The sequence below is a fragment of the Homalodisca vitripennis genome, chromosome 5, assembly GCF_021130785.1.
Source record: "Homalodisca vitripennis isolate AUS2020 chromosome 5, UT_GWSS_2.1, whole genome shotgun sequence".
In the NCBI taxonomy this organism is placed as follows: domain Eukaryota; kingdom Metazoa; phylum Arthropoda; class Insecta; order Hemiptera; family Cicadellidae; genus Homalodisca; species Homalodisca vitripennis.
Genome location: NC_060211.1, coordinates 100,822,616 through 100,836,904, shown reverse-complemented (window position 1 = coordinate 100,836,904; position 14,289 = coordinate 100,822,616). Strand labels below are relative to the sequence as shown.

Genomic DNA, 14,289 nt, shown 5'->3' with positions numbered 1-14,289 from the left:
CAATATAAAATCAAGTCTTCGCAATCGGTAATTTGCGTACTGCCAATCAGTGGTTGTGAATCCACACAGCAGATTCATGGCAGTACATAAACATAAATTGAAAATAATGACTGCAAGAAGAATATTATTTACAAAAATACAATTATTTGTTAATTACATTATTTAACTACAGTTCTTTGATAAACAAAGTACAAACAAACACACATTTTAAAGGTTAATAATTTGCATACTGCTGATCAATGGTTATTCATGAACACACATAGCCAACTCACAACTCTGTACGAACATGAATATAGAAAATACTAACTACAAGTGCAAAATTATTAATAAAAATATGACAATTATTGTCAATCATTTTACAGTTTTAAAATCACAGAGAATGGAAAAAAACACATTTTAGCAATTGGTTAGCATTGTTGCGTATTACTGATAAGCCGATAATTAATGATGTGGAGGAACTTCGCAAATTCGATTGAGGAATCCAGTTGACTGAATTCGAGATTTAGCTTTGAGACATCACTACTACAATATAATTTCTAAAATATATATTTAGTATATAAATTAATAAAATTGTTTCTATTGAGGTCTATTATATACATTTTGTGTATAAATGAGTATATTTACCAATACTTCTGTCTATTGTATCACTGGCTTCTTTCCACTTCTCATCAAAAATTTCTTGTTTGTAGTCTTCCAGCTCCTGAAGCCAAGAACTGGCGAAGTCATCAGAAAAGTCATGCACTTCTCTGTCTTCAATGACTACTTCACCTTCTCCTATTTGGCGCATAAACTTCATAAACTGAAACATTTACATGTATTATTAAAACCAAAATTACAGTGTATAATCTGAGATATTACAATTTTTAATTTTACTAAAAGTAATGTAAAATCCAAATTTATCAACATTGCTGCAAAATGCAAAGTTATAGTGGTCCATTAAATTAAAATGTTTACGAGATAAAAAAATAGATTTTTTACTTTGTTATTATGGTAAAGTAATACAATTGTTGTAAAATATAAGTTTCTTAACTAAGGTTTGTACTTTATTACTGAAGGTTGATATGAATAAAATTTTTCTGTTCATATAGACCTTATCTGTTCTTGGGCTTTGAAAATTGTGATGGAATTGGAGCACCTCTGTTAGGTGAACCCAAAAAAAACTGTAATTGGATTGATTTTCTACATTTTTGGATTTGAATATATCAATGCAATTAGATGCCTTAAACCCTTGTTGTCAACAGTAACAATAATATGGTGATTCATTTATTGAGTAAGTACTTTCATTCGAAATTAAGTGAAACGTAAAATATAGAAATATGATTATATTTTGCATCATTCCCTTAATTTAATTTTTAAATCTCAGCTACACTAAACCTATAAAAACTAGAATATACTACACAAATTAATTAAATCTACATTTTTCAACCTTCAGCTTATTAGACCTATCAGACTCAGATTCAAATTTGCTGAAAAAGAATCATATCAGTTTCAAAATACAAGATGATGGATCTGGTAATTCATAGATCCAACTAAACACCCCCAATCTAGGATAAAAAGTAAATACCCGAGTTTGAAAGTTAACCACAAACTAACCAGTACACCTACAATAATGGGAATTACTTTATATTAAAATTTAGTTTATTTATGTTTTTACAAATATAAAGCATCATTTACATACAATAATTTCCAGTTTTTGTGTTGATAAACAATGAAAAGAATACAAGTTTTTGGTGAATTTCAGCCAAACAGTATTTAATTTTTAATAAGCAGTTTGAAAACTAGGGATACACAACAAAATAGATAAAAAGAGCTTATATAAATAACAGAAATGTTGATTCACCTTTGAATAATTAAATTTTGGATCTTCAGAAGTAGTCCTCAATATTTCGTTTGCAGTCGCCTTAAGTTCACTGTCATCCTTTGTGTTTTCTGCCAAGTACTCCTCTGACGCTCCTAGTTCAGTGAGATTTACTTCTGGCTCATCTCTGTAAAGTAAAATACTTTTTATCGTAAATAAAGTACTGTAACCATAAACAGTACCTAAATATAGTATTAAGTATGTTTTAAATTATTATTTGAATAATCTGGCAATTTAACTTTTGTGGGAGGCAACAAACTTGAAGAACACAACACAAACAATTAAGTAAAAGTTTGTTAATCCCTGGCTTTCTGACAAATAAATTGTTTATTTTTTGTTAAATTTTTCCTCTTGATAGTCAATTATTTTAAAGGATAAAAGGATTACAGATATTTGCTGTCTTACAGTATTAAAAAAACTCTCCTTTCCTTCTTCTGTAGGTGAGAAACATTTGGTTACTACAAAGCTAAGCACACATTAAATTTAACAAAAGCTAAGCACACATTAAATTTAACAAAAGATAAGCACACATTAAATTTAACAAAAGCTGAACACACATTAAATTTAAAATATCAGCCTCACATTTCTTGATAGTAAGTTTCATAAAAGAAGTAGTTTTGTGAATTCTAACTTCTAAATATATAAAAAAAACTTGGTTACAAGTTGTTAGTGGTTTAATAATGTGAAAATCAAGTGTATAAGGAACTTCGGTTAGTATTGTTTACAGTAATGAAATGAAAAACAAAACCACAATTACCATTGTTATTTCCTTTATGAATAAATACTATTGGTTAGAACAATGGACAATATAGGTGATATGACTGGTATGAGCAAATTAAGCCAGTTATTTATTGTTGTTTCTCAGGAATCACTTCCTCCATATGTTTTACAACAATCATCTAGATGTTACTTGAAATCAAGCATTCTCTTGTTATATAGCTACTATTTCATCAAATACTGTATATTAAGGATCAGCTATACAGGCAGCCATCTTGATTTTAACTACAAAATAACAAGGTTAACCTTCCAAATATTTTGCCTTTACTTTTAATTGTACAGTTATGGAAGATGTCTCATTTAAAAGATATAATTAATATGCATCCAAATGCTCTTTAGTTTTGTACTTTATAATACTCAAAAATGAAAAAAAAAAAAAAAAAAAAAAAAAAAAAAAAAAAAAAAAAAAAAAAAAAAAACTGTACAACGAAGACTAAAAAGTGTTTTGGAAGGGTATTATTAACCCATTAGCAACGACATACACGCTGGTTATGTACCAAGCAGTCACGGACTGAATGCCGAGCTCCGCACAGGTTACGTACTCTATGTTTAGCCACTCTATTGTTTCTAGTTCTGAAAATATACGTTAGATATCACTGTAATAGTCTTTACTGGTCTTTACTAGGAGGATAATACATTTCATTGAGTTTTGTTACTGGCAGCACAGAATTGACCAGTTTTTTGTTGGAACATTTAGGCATTGCTTTTATTGGTCAGCTGCTACATGAGAGATTAGTTCAGGTGTTTCTTTTCGTTTAGTTGCGAGATTGATTGTAATGGTTTGTAAAAACTGCAGGATCCTGCAGGTTTTACACCCATTTTTTTGTTATTAGACAGTTACTACAAGTGAAATTCTGATCAGTGATAGTGATGGAAGTGTGGAAGTCGTAATTATTTCCTGTGCTGACAAAAGTGAAAACAGAAATACAATTAAGAAATTGAAAAAAATTTCCTACCAACATTTGGCTGAGGATTTGTTTACACTCATTCTAACAAGATAGATGCATGCTTTACTTTGGTCACCATACTAGGCTTTTAATTACTGGTACACACTTGGCACTTTGTCTCATCCACAACAAAATATTTCATTAAGGACTGCTTAATAACTCTTGATAGAAAGGTCCTGATACTTCAAACTTGGTACATAGGTTACTTTCTCTTGGTCTAAATAAGAACTGTATTGATTTTGGGATCAAAGGCACATAGGCAGTTTATCCATCTCTGTGTCATAACTCTTGATAGAAAGGTCCTAGAGACTTGAAACTTTGTACATAGGTTACTTTCTCTTGGTCTAAATAAGAACTGTATTGATTTTGGGATCAAAGGCACATAGGCAGTTTATCCATCTCTGTGTCATAACTCTTGATAGAAAGGTCCTAGAGACTTGAAACTTTGTACATAGGTTACTTTCTCTTGGTCTAAATAAGAACTGTATTGATTTTGGGATCAAAGGCACATAGGCAGTTTATCCATCTCTGTGTCATAACTCTTGATAGAAAGGTCCTGATACTTCAAACTTGGTACATAGGTTACTTTCTCTTGGTCTAAATAAGAACTGTATTGATTATGGGATCAAAGGCACATAGGCAGTTTATCCATCACTGTGTCATAACTCTTGATAGAAAGGTCCTGATACTTCAAACTTGGTACATAAGTTACTTTCTCTTGGTCTAAATAAGAACTGTATTGATTTTGGGATCAAAGGCACATAGGCAGTTTATCCATCTCTGTGTCATAACTCTTGATAGAAAGGTCCTAGAGACTTGAAACTTTGTACATAGGTTACTTTCTCTTGGTCTAAATAAGAACTGTATTGATTTTGGGATCAAAGGCACATAGGCAGTTTATCCATCTCTGTGTCATAACTCTTGATAGAAAGGTCCTAGAGACTTGAAACTTTGTACATAGGTTACTTTCTCTTGGTCTAAATAAGAACTGTATTGATTTTTGGGATCAAAGGCACATAGGCAGTTTATCCATCTCTGTGTCATAACTCTTGATAGAAAGGTCCTGATACTTCAAACTTGGTACATAGGTTACTTTCTCTTGGTCTAAATAAGAACTGTATTGATTATGGGATCAAAGGCACATAGGCAGTTTATCCATCCTGTGTCATAACTCTTGATAGAAAGGTCCTGATACTTCAAACTTGGTACATAAGTTACTTTCTCTTGGTCTAAATAAGAACTGTATTGATTTTGGGATCAAAGGCACATAGGCAGTTTATCCATCTCTGTGTCATAACTCTTGATAGAAAGGTCCTAGAGACTTGAAACTTTGTACATAGGTTACTTTCTCTTGGTCTAAATAAGAACTGTATTGATTTTGGGATCAAAGGCACATAGGCAGTTTATCCATCTCTGTGTCATAACTCTTGATAGAAAGGTCCTGATACTTCAAACTTGGTACATAGGTTACTTTCTCTTGGTCTAAATAAGAACTGAATTGATTATGGGATCAAAGGCACATAGGCAGTTTATCCATCACTGTGTCATAACTCTTGATAGAAAGGTCCTGATACTTCAAACTTGGTACATAAGTTACTTTCTCTTGGTCTAAATAAGAACTGTATTGATTTTGGGATCAAAGGCACATAGGCAGTTTATCCATCTCTGTGTCATAACTCTTGATAGAAAGGTCCTGGAACCTTCAAAATGTGTACCTAGGTTCCTCTTGGTTTAAGAAAGAAATGTTGTGATTTTGGAGTCAAAAGGTCAAAGACATGTCCATCCGTTTCTGTGATAAAACTTTCGTTACATTCTGTCATGGTATATTATCTTGGTATATCAGATTTTATAATCATCTAAAAACTTATTCTTCAACGCTTATAAAATGATCAAAGATCCTTCATTATAATAGTCATTTTTGGCATGGAGTTTTCTTATAGTCCTTTAACAAATCTGCTACTCATTTTGAAAAGTACACAAAATAATAAATTATAATGTTTAACTGCAATAATAAATACACTAACAGCAATATGAGCTAGGTATAGTGATTCACTTACAAGTGGAGTTGTTCAGAGGTAGACTGCAGATACTCCTTAGCCCAGTTAGGGCCAAAACCTAGCTCAAAAGTGTCCTTAGTAGGAGGTGGAGCCCCTGGTTGTGGTGTACTCCATATAGAATCTTGATTTGATTCCTAAGATAATTTAACATATTAAATATTTGAATTTTATTAAGTAACGTGTTACCACAGAATATGCAAAAAATCATATGAATGCCCTTTGTGTCCATAATATTATAAATGAATGTATGGACATTATCAAATGTCATATAGGGTTAGTTTAGTTTATATGCAAATTTATAAAATACTTATAATAGCATAGTAAAATAAATTTGTGACTAGATTATTAGCTGTTTGGCTATGATGTGTTAATTAGGTGTTTGACATACAGAATGTACAAATATAAACAACATAAATATTTAAACAAATATTGTATAAAACTCGTTCGCTGTGTTCCAAGGTTGGTAATAAATTAAAATCGTATCTGAAGTCTCGGTCTGCAAATTGTAAGTCTAAACTTAAAATCTAATATCTGTTTTGGTATAATATATCACAATCTGAGAATTAAATCAAAGTACGCACATCTGTGTTAGAATCATGAAAATTGTAACTAAATTAAAATGCCACAAACACAAAAAAAAATTCTTATATGAAGCTTCACAGAGCCTAGGTTTAAAACATCTTAAATATCTCGCAGTTATCTGGAGTAAGGGCTGAGGTTACAAAGATAAAGCAATCAAAGCTGTGCAGAGGAAATTAATTTAGTGGATATATTAAAAGTTTTCTGATGTGGTTCTTGAACATATGAAAGAAAATTTGACATACTGCTCTTTTTGCTTAACATACTGTGGTAGTTTTGCTATTTTTCTATAGAGCTCTACATACTTTTATATTCTTGTACTAGAGTATCTGAAACTACAAGACTGTGGTACAGTACAGTGTGACAAGACTAGATACCTGAAAGTGTTTGCCGGAGTCTAAGTACTGCTCAGCCCAACAGCTGACATCCTGTTCAGCTGCCAACTGAGCTATCGGAGTCGATGGGATCGGTGGTCCAGTACCAAGTCCTCGCTCCAAGTCCCGCATCTCAGCCAGCAAACTGTCCATCCGAAAAGTGGGTGTAGCTTGGCCAAGAGTCTCCTCAAAAAACTGCTGTACCAGCTAAAAATACATAATTTGCTAATATAAGTAATGTATAAACAAATTTAAATTGAGAAAGTTATTGTGTGTTTGTCATTTAATACCGGTTTTTAGTAACTAAATTTTGGTAATAAAACTGGACATGAAGAGAAAATTAAGTTGAACAGAATACTAAAGTCAGTCTATGATTTATACTCTCTGTTAAACATACAAGGAAAATAAGTTCACTTTATTACTTTTGACTAATTCCTTTCTATTTAAGTTTCTCTTGGTTTTTCATGGAATAAGCACTGTTATTAAACAACCATAAAAATGTGAAATAATTCAGTGTATTGAATGCTGTGGTTTTTACTAAATTAATAACATAAATGTATCTCCTTTATGACAAATTAAGCTTTTTTATTTTTTATTTCAATCAAAATATTAAACTAACATTAATAATTCAGTTGAATGAATACAATTGCAGGTAAAACACCAACACAGACATGTAAAATATGTTTAAAAATATACTTCTCTCTAGATTTATTATTGATCAGAAGTTATGCATTGAGTTATTTGTCCTTCATATGTTACTTGGTTTTATACTTTATTCTTTTGAAAACACATTGAAATATGTTGAAAACAGATAATTATTAAAAATGTATTGTTTTGCTAACAAAGAATCATTAGATTAGAGTTGTCTTTATTTTATTTTCCTCTATTTTTTTACATTATTTCCTTCAATATACTCTACTCCACAAGAATTTTGCACTAATTAAAACGCAGCATTTCCAAACCAAAGAAACGTTATTTTTGAAAAGATTTTGTCAAAGACTCCAAAGTAAAATTCCAAACTCCATAACTAATGGTTTTATTGTGATTTAAACTCTTCTCACAGTAAGATTTTTTGGACTTGTACCATGTGTACAACTGATACATAAAACTATATATTATGTTTGTTTAGTTGGATAAATTGTATAGACTTTTTTTGTTGACTGTTATGATGTAATTTATTGACAAATAAAATGTGTTCGATTTATTCCACATGCTAGTGACTGGTTTATTTTTATTTTATAGTTAACTTTTTCAAACCTCATTCCTTTAGGTCCAGATTTCACTCTCTGGAACAAAAAAACACACAGAGCAAGGGCTGGCAAGTAGGTTGGGTGCTTGCAACATGGATGCCATGCGTAGTTAAATAATAACCAATTTTCAGTATGTGGTAGAATGTTTACTTGTTTTCCTCAACTTAGATTGCTTTATTCTTACTCATGCAAATAAAATAGATAGGACTTCAAGATAATTCTTTATTTCTGGTAAAATAGAGTCTTCAGTGCATTGACTGATGATGCTTAGTTTCCGGATTGTAAGTGAAAAATCACATGACATTAACTTTTCATAATATTTAGGTAAACATGACATAAGCTACTCATTCTCTTCTCATCACTCTTTGAACCGCTTAATATCTTAAGTGTGAGACAGAGTCATTCCACAAGGCCCATGATGCAGATTGTTCATTACAATTATTATAAAGGCCTGGAAAAGTTTGTCAGAGTCTAGTAAAGTCAAATTGGTATAACAAAAATTGCTGGGCTGTATGTGTCAGCAGATGACAAAAGAGATGCAAAACTCTCTGCTGGTGGACGCACTGAAAATGGTGCATCACTGACAAAACGTGTATTGGTTACAAGGGGAGGGGGGACCAGTATTAGTTCACAACTTTATAAGAAAGATCGATTCTTTGAGATCATTTTTGTATATCGCAAGTATTTCAAAACAATTAATTTGTGAACCTCAGTGTATGCAGATATAAGGATTTTATGCAGATATAGTGGATGCCCGTATTAGGGATTAATAGGGTTAAGGGCAGTATAGATACAGATTACTCCAATGTATATAATAATACTATCTTATGATATTAACAGAACAACACAAACCATGAAAAATACAAAGGTTTATATCATACACTAAATTAACAATAATCATGGATTATATTTTCAAATGCGTTGAGTTTAACAAAAATGCATAATGTTCTATGACACAGGTTATGTTTTCAATATGACCTAACTGGAATAGACTACATATTTATTCACTAGTGAGGAATCTACTCAGTGTTAATGATGCCTGAACCATTGAGAACAGTAACTTAGTTATACAGTTAAAAATATAAATATTTTGCTACTCAGATTTCTGATATAATTGGATTCTAGTAAAAATTATAGTCCTCTTAAATTTCTCTATCCTAGTCTTGTCTTGAAGTGAAGTAAAATGGACTTGATATTTTACAAAGTAGTAACTTTTTGTTATGAGGTGTGGATTTAAAATCTTATAAGACTTTGACAGTTATCTGAAACCTACAATTTAAAACGAGAATTAAAACACTTAACATAATCTGGTTCAAGTTATTTGATTGTTACCGTAAGAGATTGTCAATCATGCAATATTAGTTTGCCAACATTAATTTTCTTTTCATATTTTGTTAAACAGAGGTTAGATTTTGTAACAGAGATAAGACAAACAATACATATGTGTATAACCAATGTGTAATCTATTGTAAATAGCTGAGATGTGTACAAGTGAGTGTAGAGGATCAAACTGTTCAAAAATAGGTTATCTTGAAATAATGCACTTAGAATCAACAAATTGTTTTTTTTTTTAAGAAGAGAACATACTAAGAGAACAAAGCCATTACTACATTACAAATGAAACATTAAAGGAACTTTATATAGTACAGACCTGATCAGCATTAGAACTTGAGAAACCTTCTCCATGAGGAAAGGTGTGTCTCAATCCTTCATCCTTAAGTCCTCGGTCTTGCACAATGTGTGATGTGAGACGCACCAAGGAGTTGGCACCCCCACACTCTCCTTCCACCAGATCTCTTAGTGCCATTATTTATAATCTGAAACCACACAATAAGCACAGTCAAGTTTCTCTATGTGAAAAAGTATCTCTTCTCCGCCTTCATCGAGACCTCTTCTTTACAATGTATAAGTAAGGTGCAACAGAGGTGGCACCCTCACAATCTCCTTCCACCAGATCTTTAGTTTAGAAGCCAAAATTTTGACTTGAATTATGATAAATTCTAACTTACAACATGGGTTATGTAATCAGCAACTTTGTTGGAAACATAATGAATACAACACAACACACTACATCTGAATTGGATATTTAATTTACTAAAGTAGTTTTACTTCAATTCAATTTTTAATATGTGTAAAGTTTACAGTATTTCCCAGCGGAGCAAGTACTTTTTGTGATTTGATGTTTATTGAAAAATTAAATTAGAGTCTTGCCATTTATACAAATTTAGTTAATGAAAATAAGTCGTTTGAAGGGTATTTGGTCTTCCGGTCATATGTTAGTTTGGTTATTTAAACGCATATGTGACAGCTATGGCCAAATACAAAATAATTAAATCGTAAAAAGTAAGGGCTCTGTGGTGTAATGGTAGCACATTCACCCAGCAAATGAGAGATCCGGGTTCGAGTCCCGGCGAAGCAAGTACTTTTTGTGATTCAATGTTTATTAAAAATTATATATATATATATATATATATATATATATATATATATATATATATATATATATATCACTCAGCTATATAAAGCTTTTAGAAGTGATAAAATACCAACATTACATGTGATTGAAAGGATGAGATGCGTTTTACGAGATATATGCCCTAAAAAAGCAAGGCATCTTAAATACTAACAAAATAATTTTTACTACTATTAATTATACATTTGTCACAATAAGATCTCTGAACTTATTATCCTTTAAACAATGAATGTACTTTCAATTTCATATTACCAGATGACAGGTAGACATGATATACAATAGTAATACTTTAATTCAGATTGTGCATAAAGGAATATTCGGTAAACCAATAATTTAAACTTATAAACATTTGTGGTATACAACCTGGAATTTTTACTAGTATACAGATTTCACTTACATTTTATTTTACACAATTAATTGGTTTAGGTTAGGCTAATATTTATTCAAAATCCAAATTCAATATTTCTATAATTATTCAACTAATTAGTTTGGGAAAAATAATGCTTTCAGTATTATTCTAGGCACTTAATGGGCTTCTAATCTATATATATCTGGGTATTTCATTACTATAAAATGGAGTTGTAATCAAAATTATAGGAGATAACTGAAAAGTATTACCTATAATAATTAAGGATTTCAGATAAATATACTCAGTAATACTTCTAAATTACATGAATTTAAAAAATGGACTAACACATAAAGAATTTTTAATTAAAGTAAGAAGAACACTTCAAGATGAGGTAGCAGAACTTCACTCAAACGAGCCTAAAAGTTCTCTACTCAAAAATGACTCTTCTCACTCGTGCAGCACTCCTCAACCAACCATCACAAAAACTTTTTTAGCCAATGTAGCTCTGGAAATGGCCCCTCTTTAAATCGTAATAACCAAGACAACATTCAGATTAATTTTACAATTATGCATCAAAACGTGCAACATTTACCCTCACGATTGGAAATTTTAAGAATTAATTTGGACGAATTAAAGCCAGACATCATGGCAATTTCTGAGCACAAAATGAGTGAAAACGAACTAAATATATTACAAGTTCCGGGTTATAATATATGTTATTATTATTCTAGATCTTCAGTGGGCGGAGGAGTAATGATATTATCCAAAACACATCTCAATACTAAAAAATTAATAATTCCTTCAACTCAAAATTTGTTGATTGACAAAATATTTTAATGCTGTCTGGTTGAGGTATTACTAGAAAATTTTAACTGTGTATTATGCTGTATCTACAGATCCCCAATACCAATGTTTTTCCACAATTTTATGTCAAATTTTGAAGTTTTATGTTCTATTTTAACTAACAAATACAAAAATATAATATTAACTGGGGACCTGAACATTAACGTTTTAAAAAGAGATAATTATTACAAAGACTTCGTGAGTGTACTTAAATCACACAATTTAGAATATAAAGTTGACTTTCCGACAAGAGTAACATCACAATCAGAGACAGCTATAGATAATATAATTAGTAATATTAAAGATTATGAACAGCAAGTAACAGGACTCATAACACACATCTCAGACCATGATGCTAAATTACTTGAGATTTTTAACTTAAATATAAAAAAGAAAATTTCAAAAAAATATTGCAGGAATTTTAATCCAAATAATATTGTTACCTTTAGTAAAGGTTTATCTCAGGAATCCTTTATGGAGGTATATCAGTCAACAGTTAACACTAAGTATGAAACCTTCTTAAATATTTTTATGTACCATTTTAGTAATAGTTTCCCAAAACTTATGGTAGATATTACAAAAAAAAAAAAAAAAAAAAAACAAAAATAGTTATCAATGGATTACTGACGAAATAAAATGTAAGAAAAACGAAATCCATCAACTTGAAAAAGAATTTAGAAAAAATAAGGATGAACATTCTAAAGTTTTAATCAAACATTCCAAACAAGAATTAAAAAACTGTATAAATAGGAATAAGAAACATTTTTTTAATAATAAATTAAGTAATTCTAAAAACAAATCTAAAATGACTTGGAACCTGATTAAAACTGAGATAAATAAAGAATCAACTGCAAAGCATAATATTAACATTGAACAAGATGGAACTTTAGTAAAGAACCCTATTCAGATAGCAAATTTATTCAATGATTTCTTTGTATCAGTAGTTGAAAAATCTGTTTTACCAAAGATTCCTCAGTGTAATAGTAACTTACTGTTAGAAGATAAATTTCCAACCAAATCTAGGTTTAAGTTTAAAACCATAACAGAAGAAAATCTTTAAAAAATAGTTAACTCCTTTGAAAATACATTTTCTGCTGGCAATGATGATATTTCCATTGATATTGTAAATAAGTCCTCCCTGTTATATTGAAACCCTTATTGCATGTGATAAACTCTTCTATTATCTCTGGAATATTCCCTGAATCATTAAAAATTGCTAGAGTAATTCCAATTTTTAAAAAAGGAAATCCTAATGATGTGTCATGCTATCGTCCTGTGTCATTGCTACCCATCTTTTCAAAAATACTTGAAAGAGTTGTTCACTTTCAGTTAGTAGATTATTTAGTAGAACACCAACTCCTAGATAAAGAACAACACGGTTTTCAGTCAGGTCGATCAACAATTATTGCAGGAATTGAGTTCATCCAAACAATAATCGAATCAGTTGATAGAGGGGAAAAAGTTTTAGGTGTATTTTTGGATATGACTAGAGCCTTTGACAGTGTGTCTCACAAAAAACTTTTAAAGTCATTAGCAAAACTAGGGATTACTGGAAAACAATTGGAATGGTTTGAATCTTATCTCCAAACTAGACAGCAGTATGTTGAGATTGAACATTCAATATCAGAATTTTCAGAAAAATACAATTACATCCGCAAGTTCAATTCCCAGAGACGAATAATTAAACATGGTGTGCCGCAGGGGTCTGTCCTGGGGCCTCTCTTGTTTCTTTGCTACTTGAAGGGTTTACCTGGAGCGATCCCTCTTGGTAGTACTATTTGTTTGTTTGCTGACGATTCGTATATAACAATATCAGGAGACACTAAAGAAAATGTTGAAGTTTCATCATTTATTACTTTGTCAATTGTCAAAGAATTTTTGGATCATAAAAATCTTCTACTAAACTCAAGTAAATCTAATTTTATATCATTTTGTACAAAACAAACAAGGTATAAAATAAACCCACAAGTAGCTATAAATAACTAAATAATAGAACAGGTTGAAGTAACAAAATTTTTAGGGCTTTTAATTGACGAAAACATAAGTTGGGACAAGCACACTGATCATGTGGTAGGCAAAATGTCAACAGGCTTATTTGCTCTGAGACAACTGGCAAAGTACTGTAGCTCGGAAACATTAAAAATAATATATTTTTCTTTAGTTCACTCACATCTTGCTTATGGGATAAGCATATATGGAGCAACAAAAAAGGGAAATTTAGATAGAATTTTAATACAACAAAAGAAATCATTAAAAATTATGTGCAAATTAAAAAGAGAAGACTCAGTCAAACATCTTTTTGCTAATCTAAAAATATTAACTGTATATGGGCTCTATATTTTAGAAACTATGACTTACGTAAAACAGAACTTTGACCCGATTTTATCTGTAAATAATCATATTCACAACACTCGATTAAATAGACAGGTTGAAATACATCATTTAGATTTTTTAAAGAAAAAAACTAAATATATGGGAACAAAGTTTTTGTATATGCTACCAAGGCATATTTTACTAGAAAATAATTTATGTAAATTCAAATCTAAAGCGAAAGATTATTTAACAAATTTATCTCTTTATTCGCTTGATGAATATTTTCTCAGCTAGAAGTAAGCAATTCTGACCTAACTGTTGTAAGGAATCTAGGAGGGGCCATTCTATGTTTGGTATAACATAATATATTTTAATATAAATCAAATCTATATTAACGTCCAATCTAGTATTAAGTCTTGACCATTTGTAATTTGACGCTATTTATTGTACCTTTGTACATAATATGAAT

At 30.6% G+C, this 14,289-nt stretch overlaps 1 protein-coding gene across 2 annotated transcripts in view; it reads right to left on the bottom strand.

The window, feature by feature from the left end:
• Positions 1-14,289, bottom strand: part of LOC124362562 (peroxisomal targeting signal 1 receptor-like) — a 35,008-nt gene that overhangs the window by 7,166 nt on the left and 13,553 nt on the right. For both annotated transcript variants that reach the window (XM_046817180.1, XM_046817179.1), the window contains exons 2-6: positions 9,494-9,659; positions 6,596-6,799; positions 5,640-5,773; positions 1,841-1,985; positions 625-799 (exon numbers count right to left, since the gene is read on the bottom strand). In XM_046817180.1, coding sequence (XP_046673136.1) covers positions 625-799; positions 1,841-1,985; positions 5,640-5,773; positions 6,596-6,799; positions 9,494-9,649 — 814 coding nt within the window. In that variant the 5' untranslated portion in view covers positions 9,650-9,659. The remainder of the gene's footprint in view (positions 1-624; positions 800-1,840; positions 1,986-5,639; positions 5,774-6,595; positions 6,800-9,493; positions 9,660-14,289) is intronic.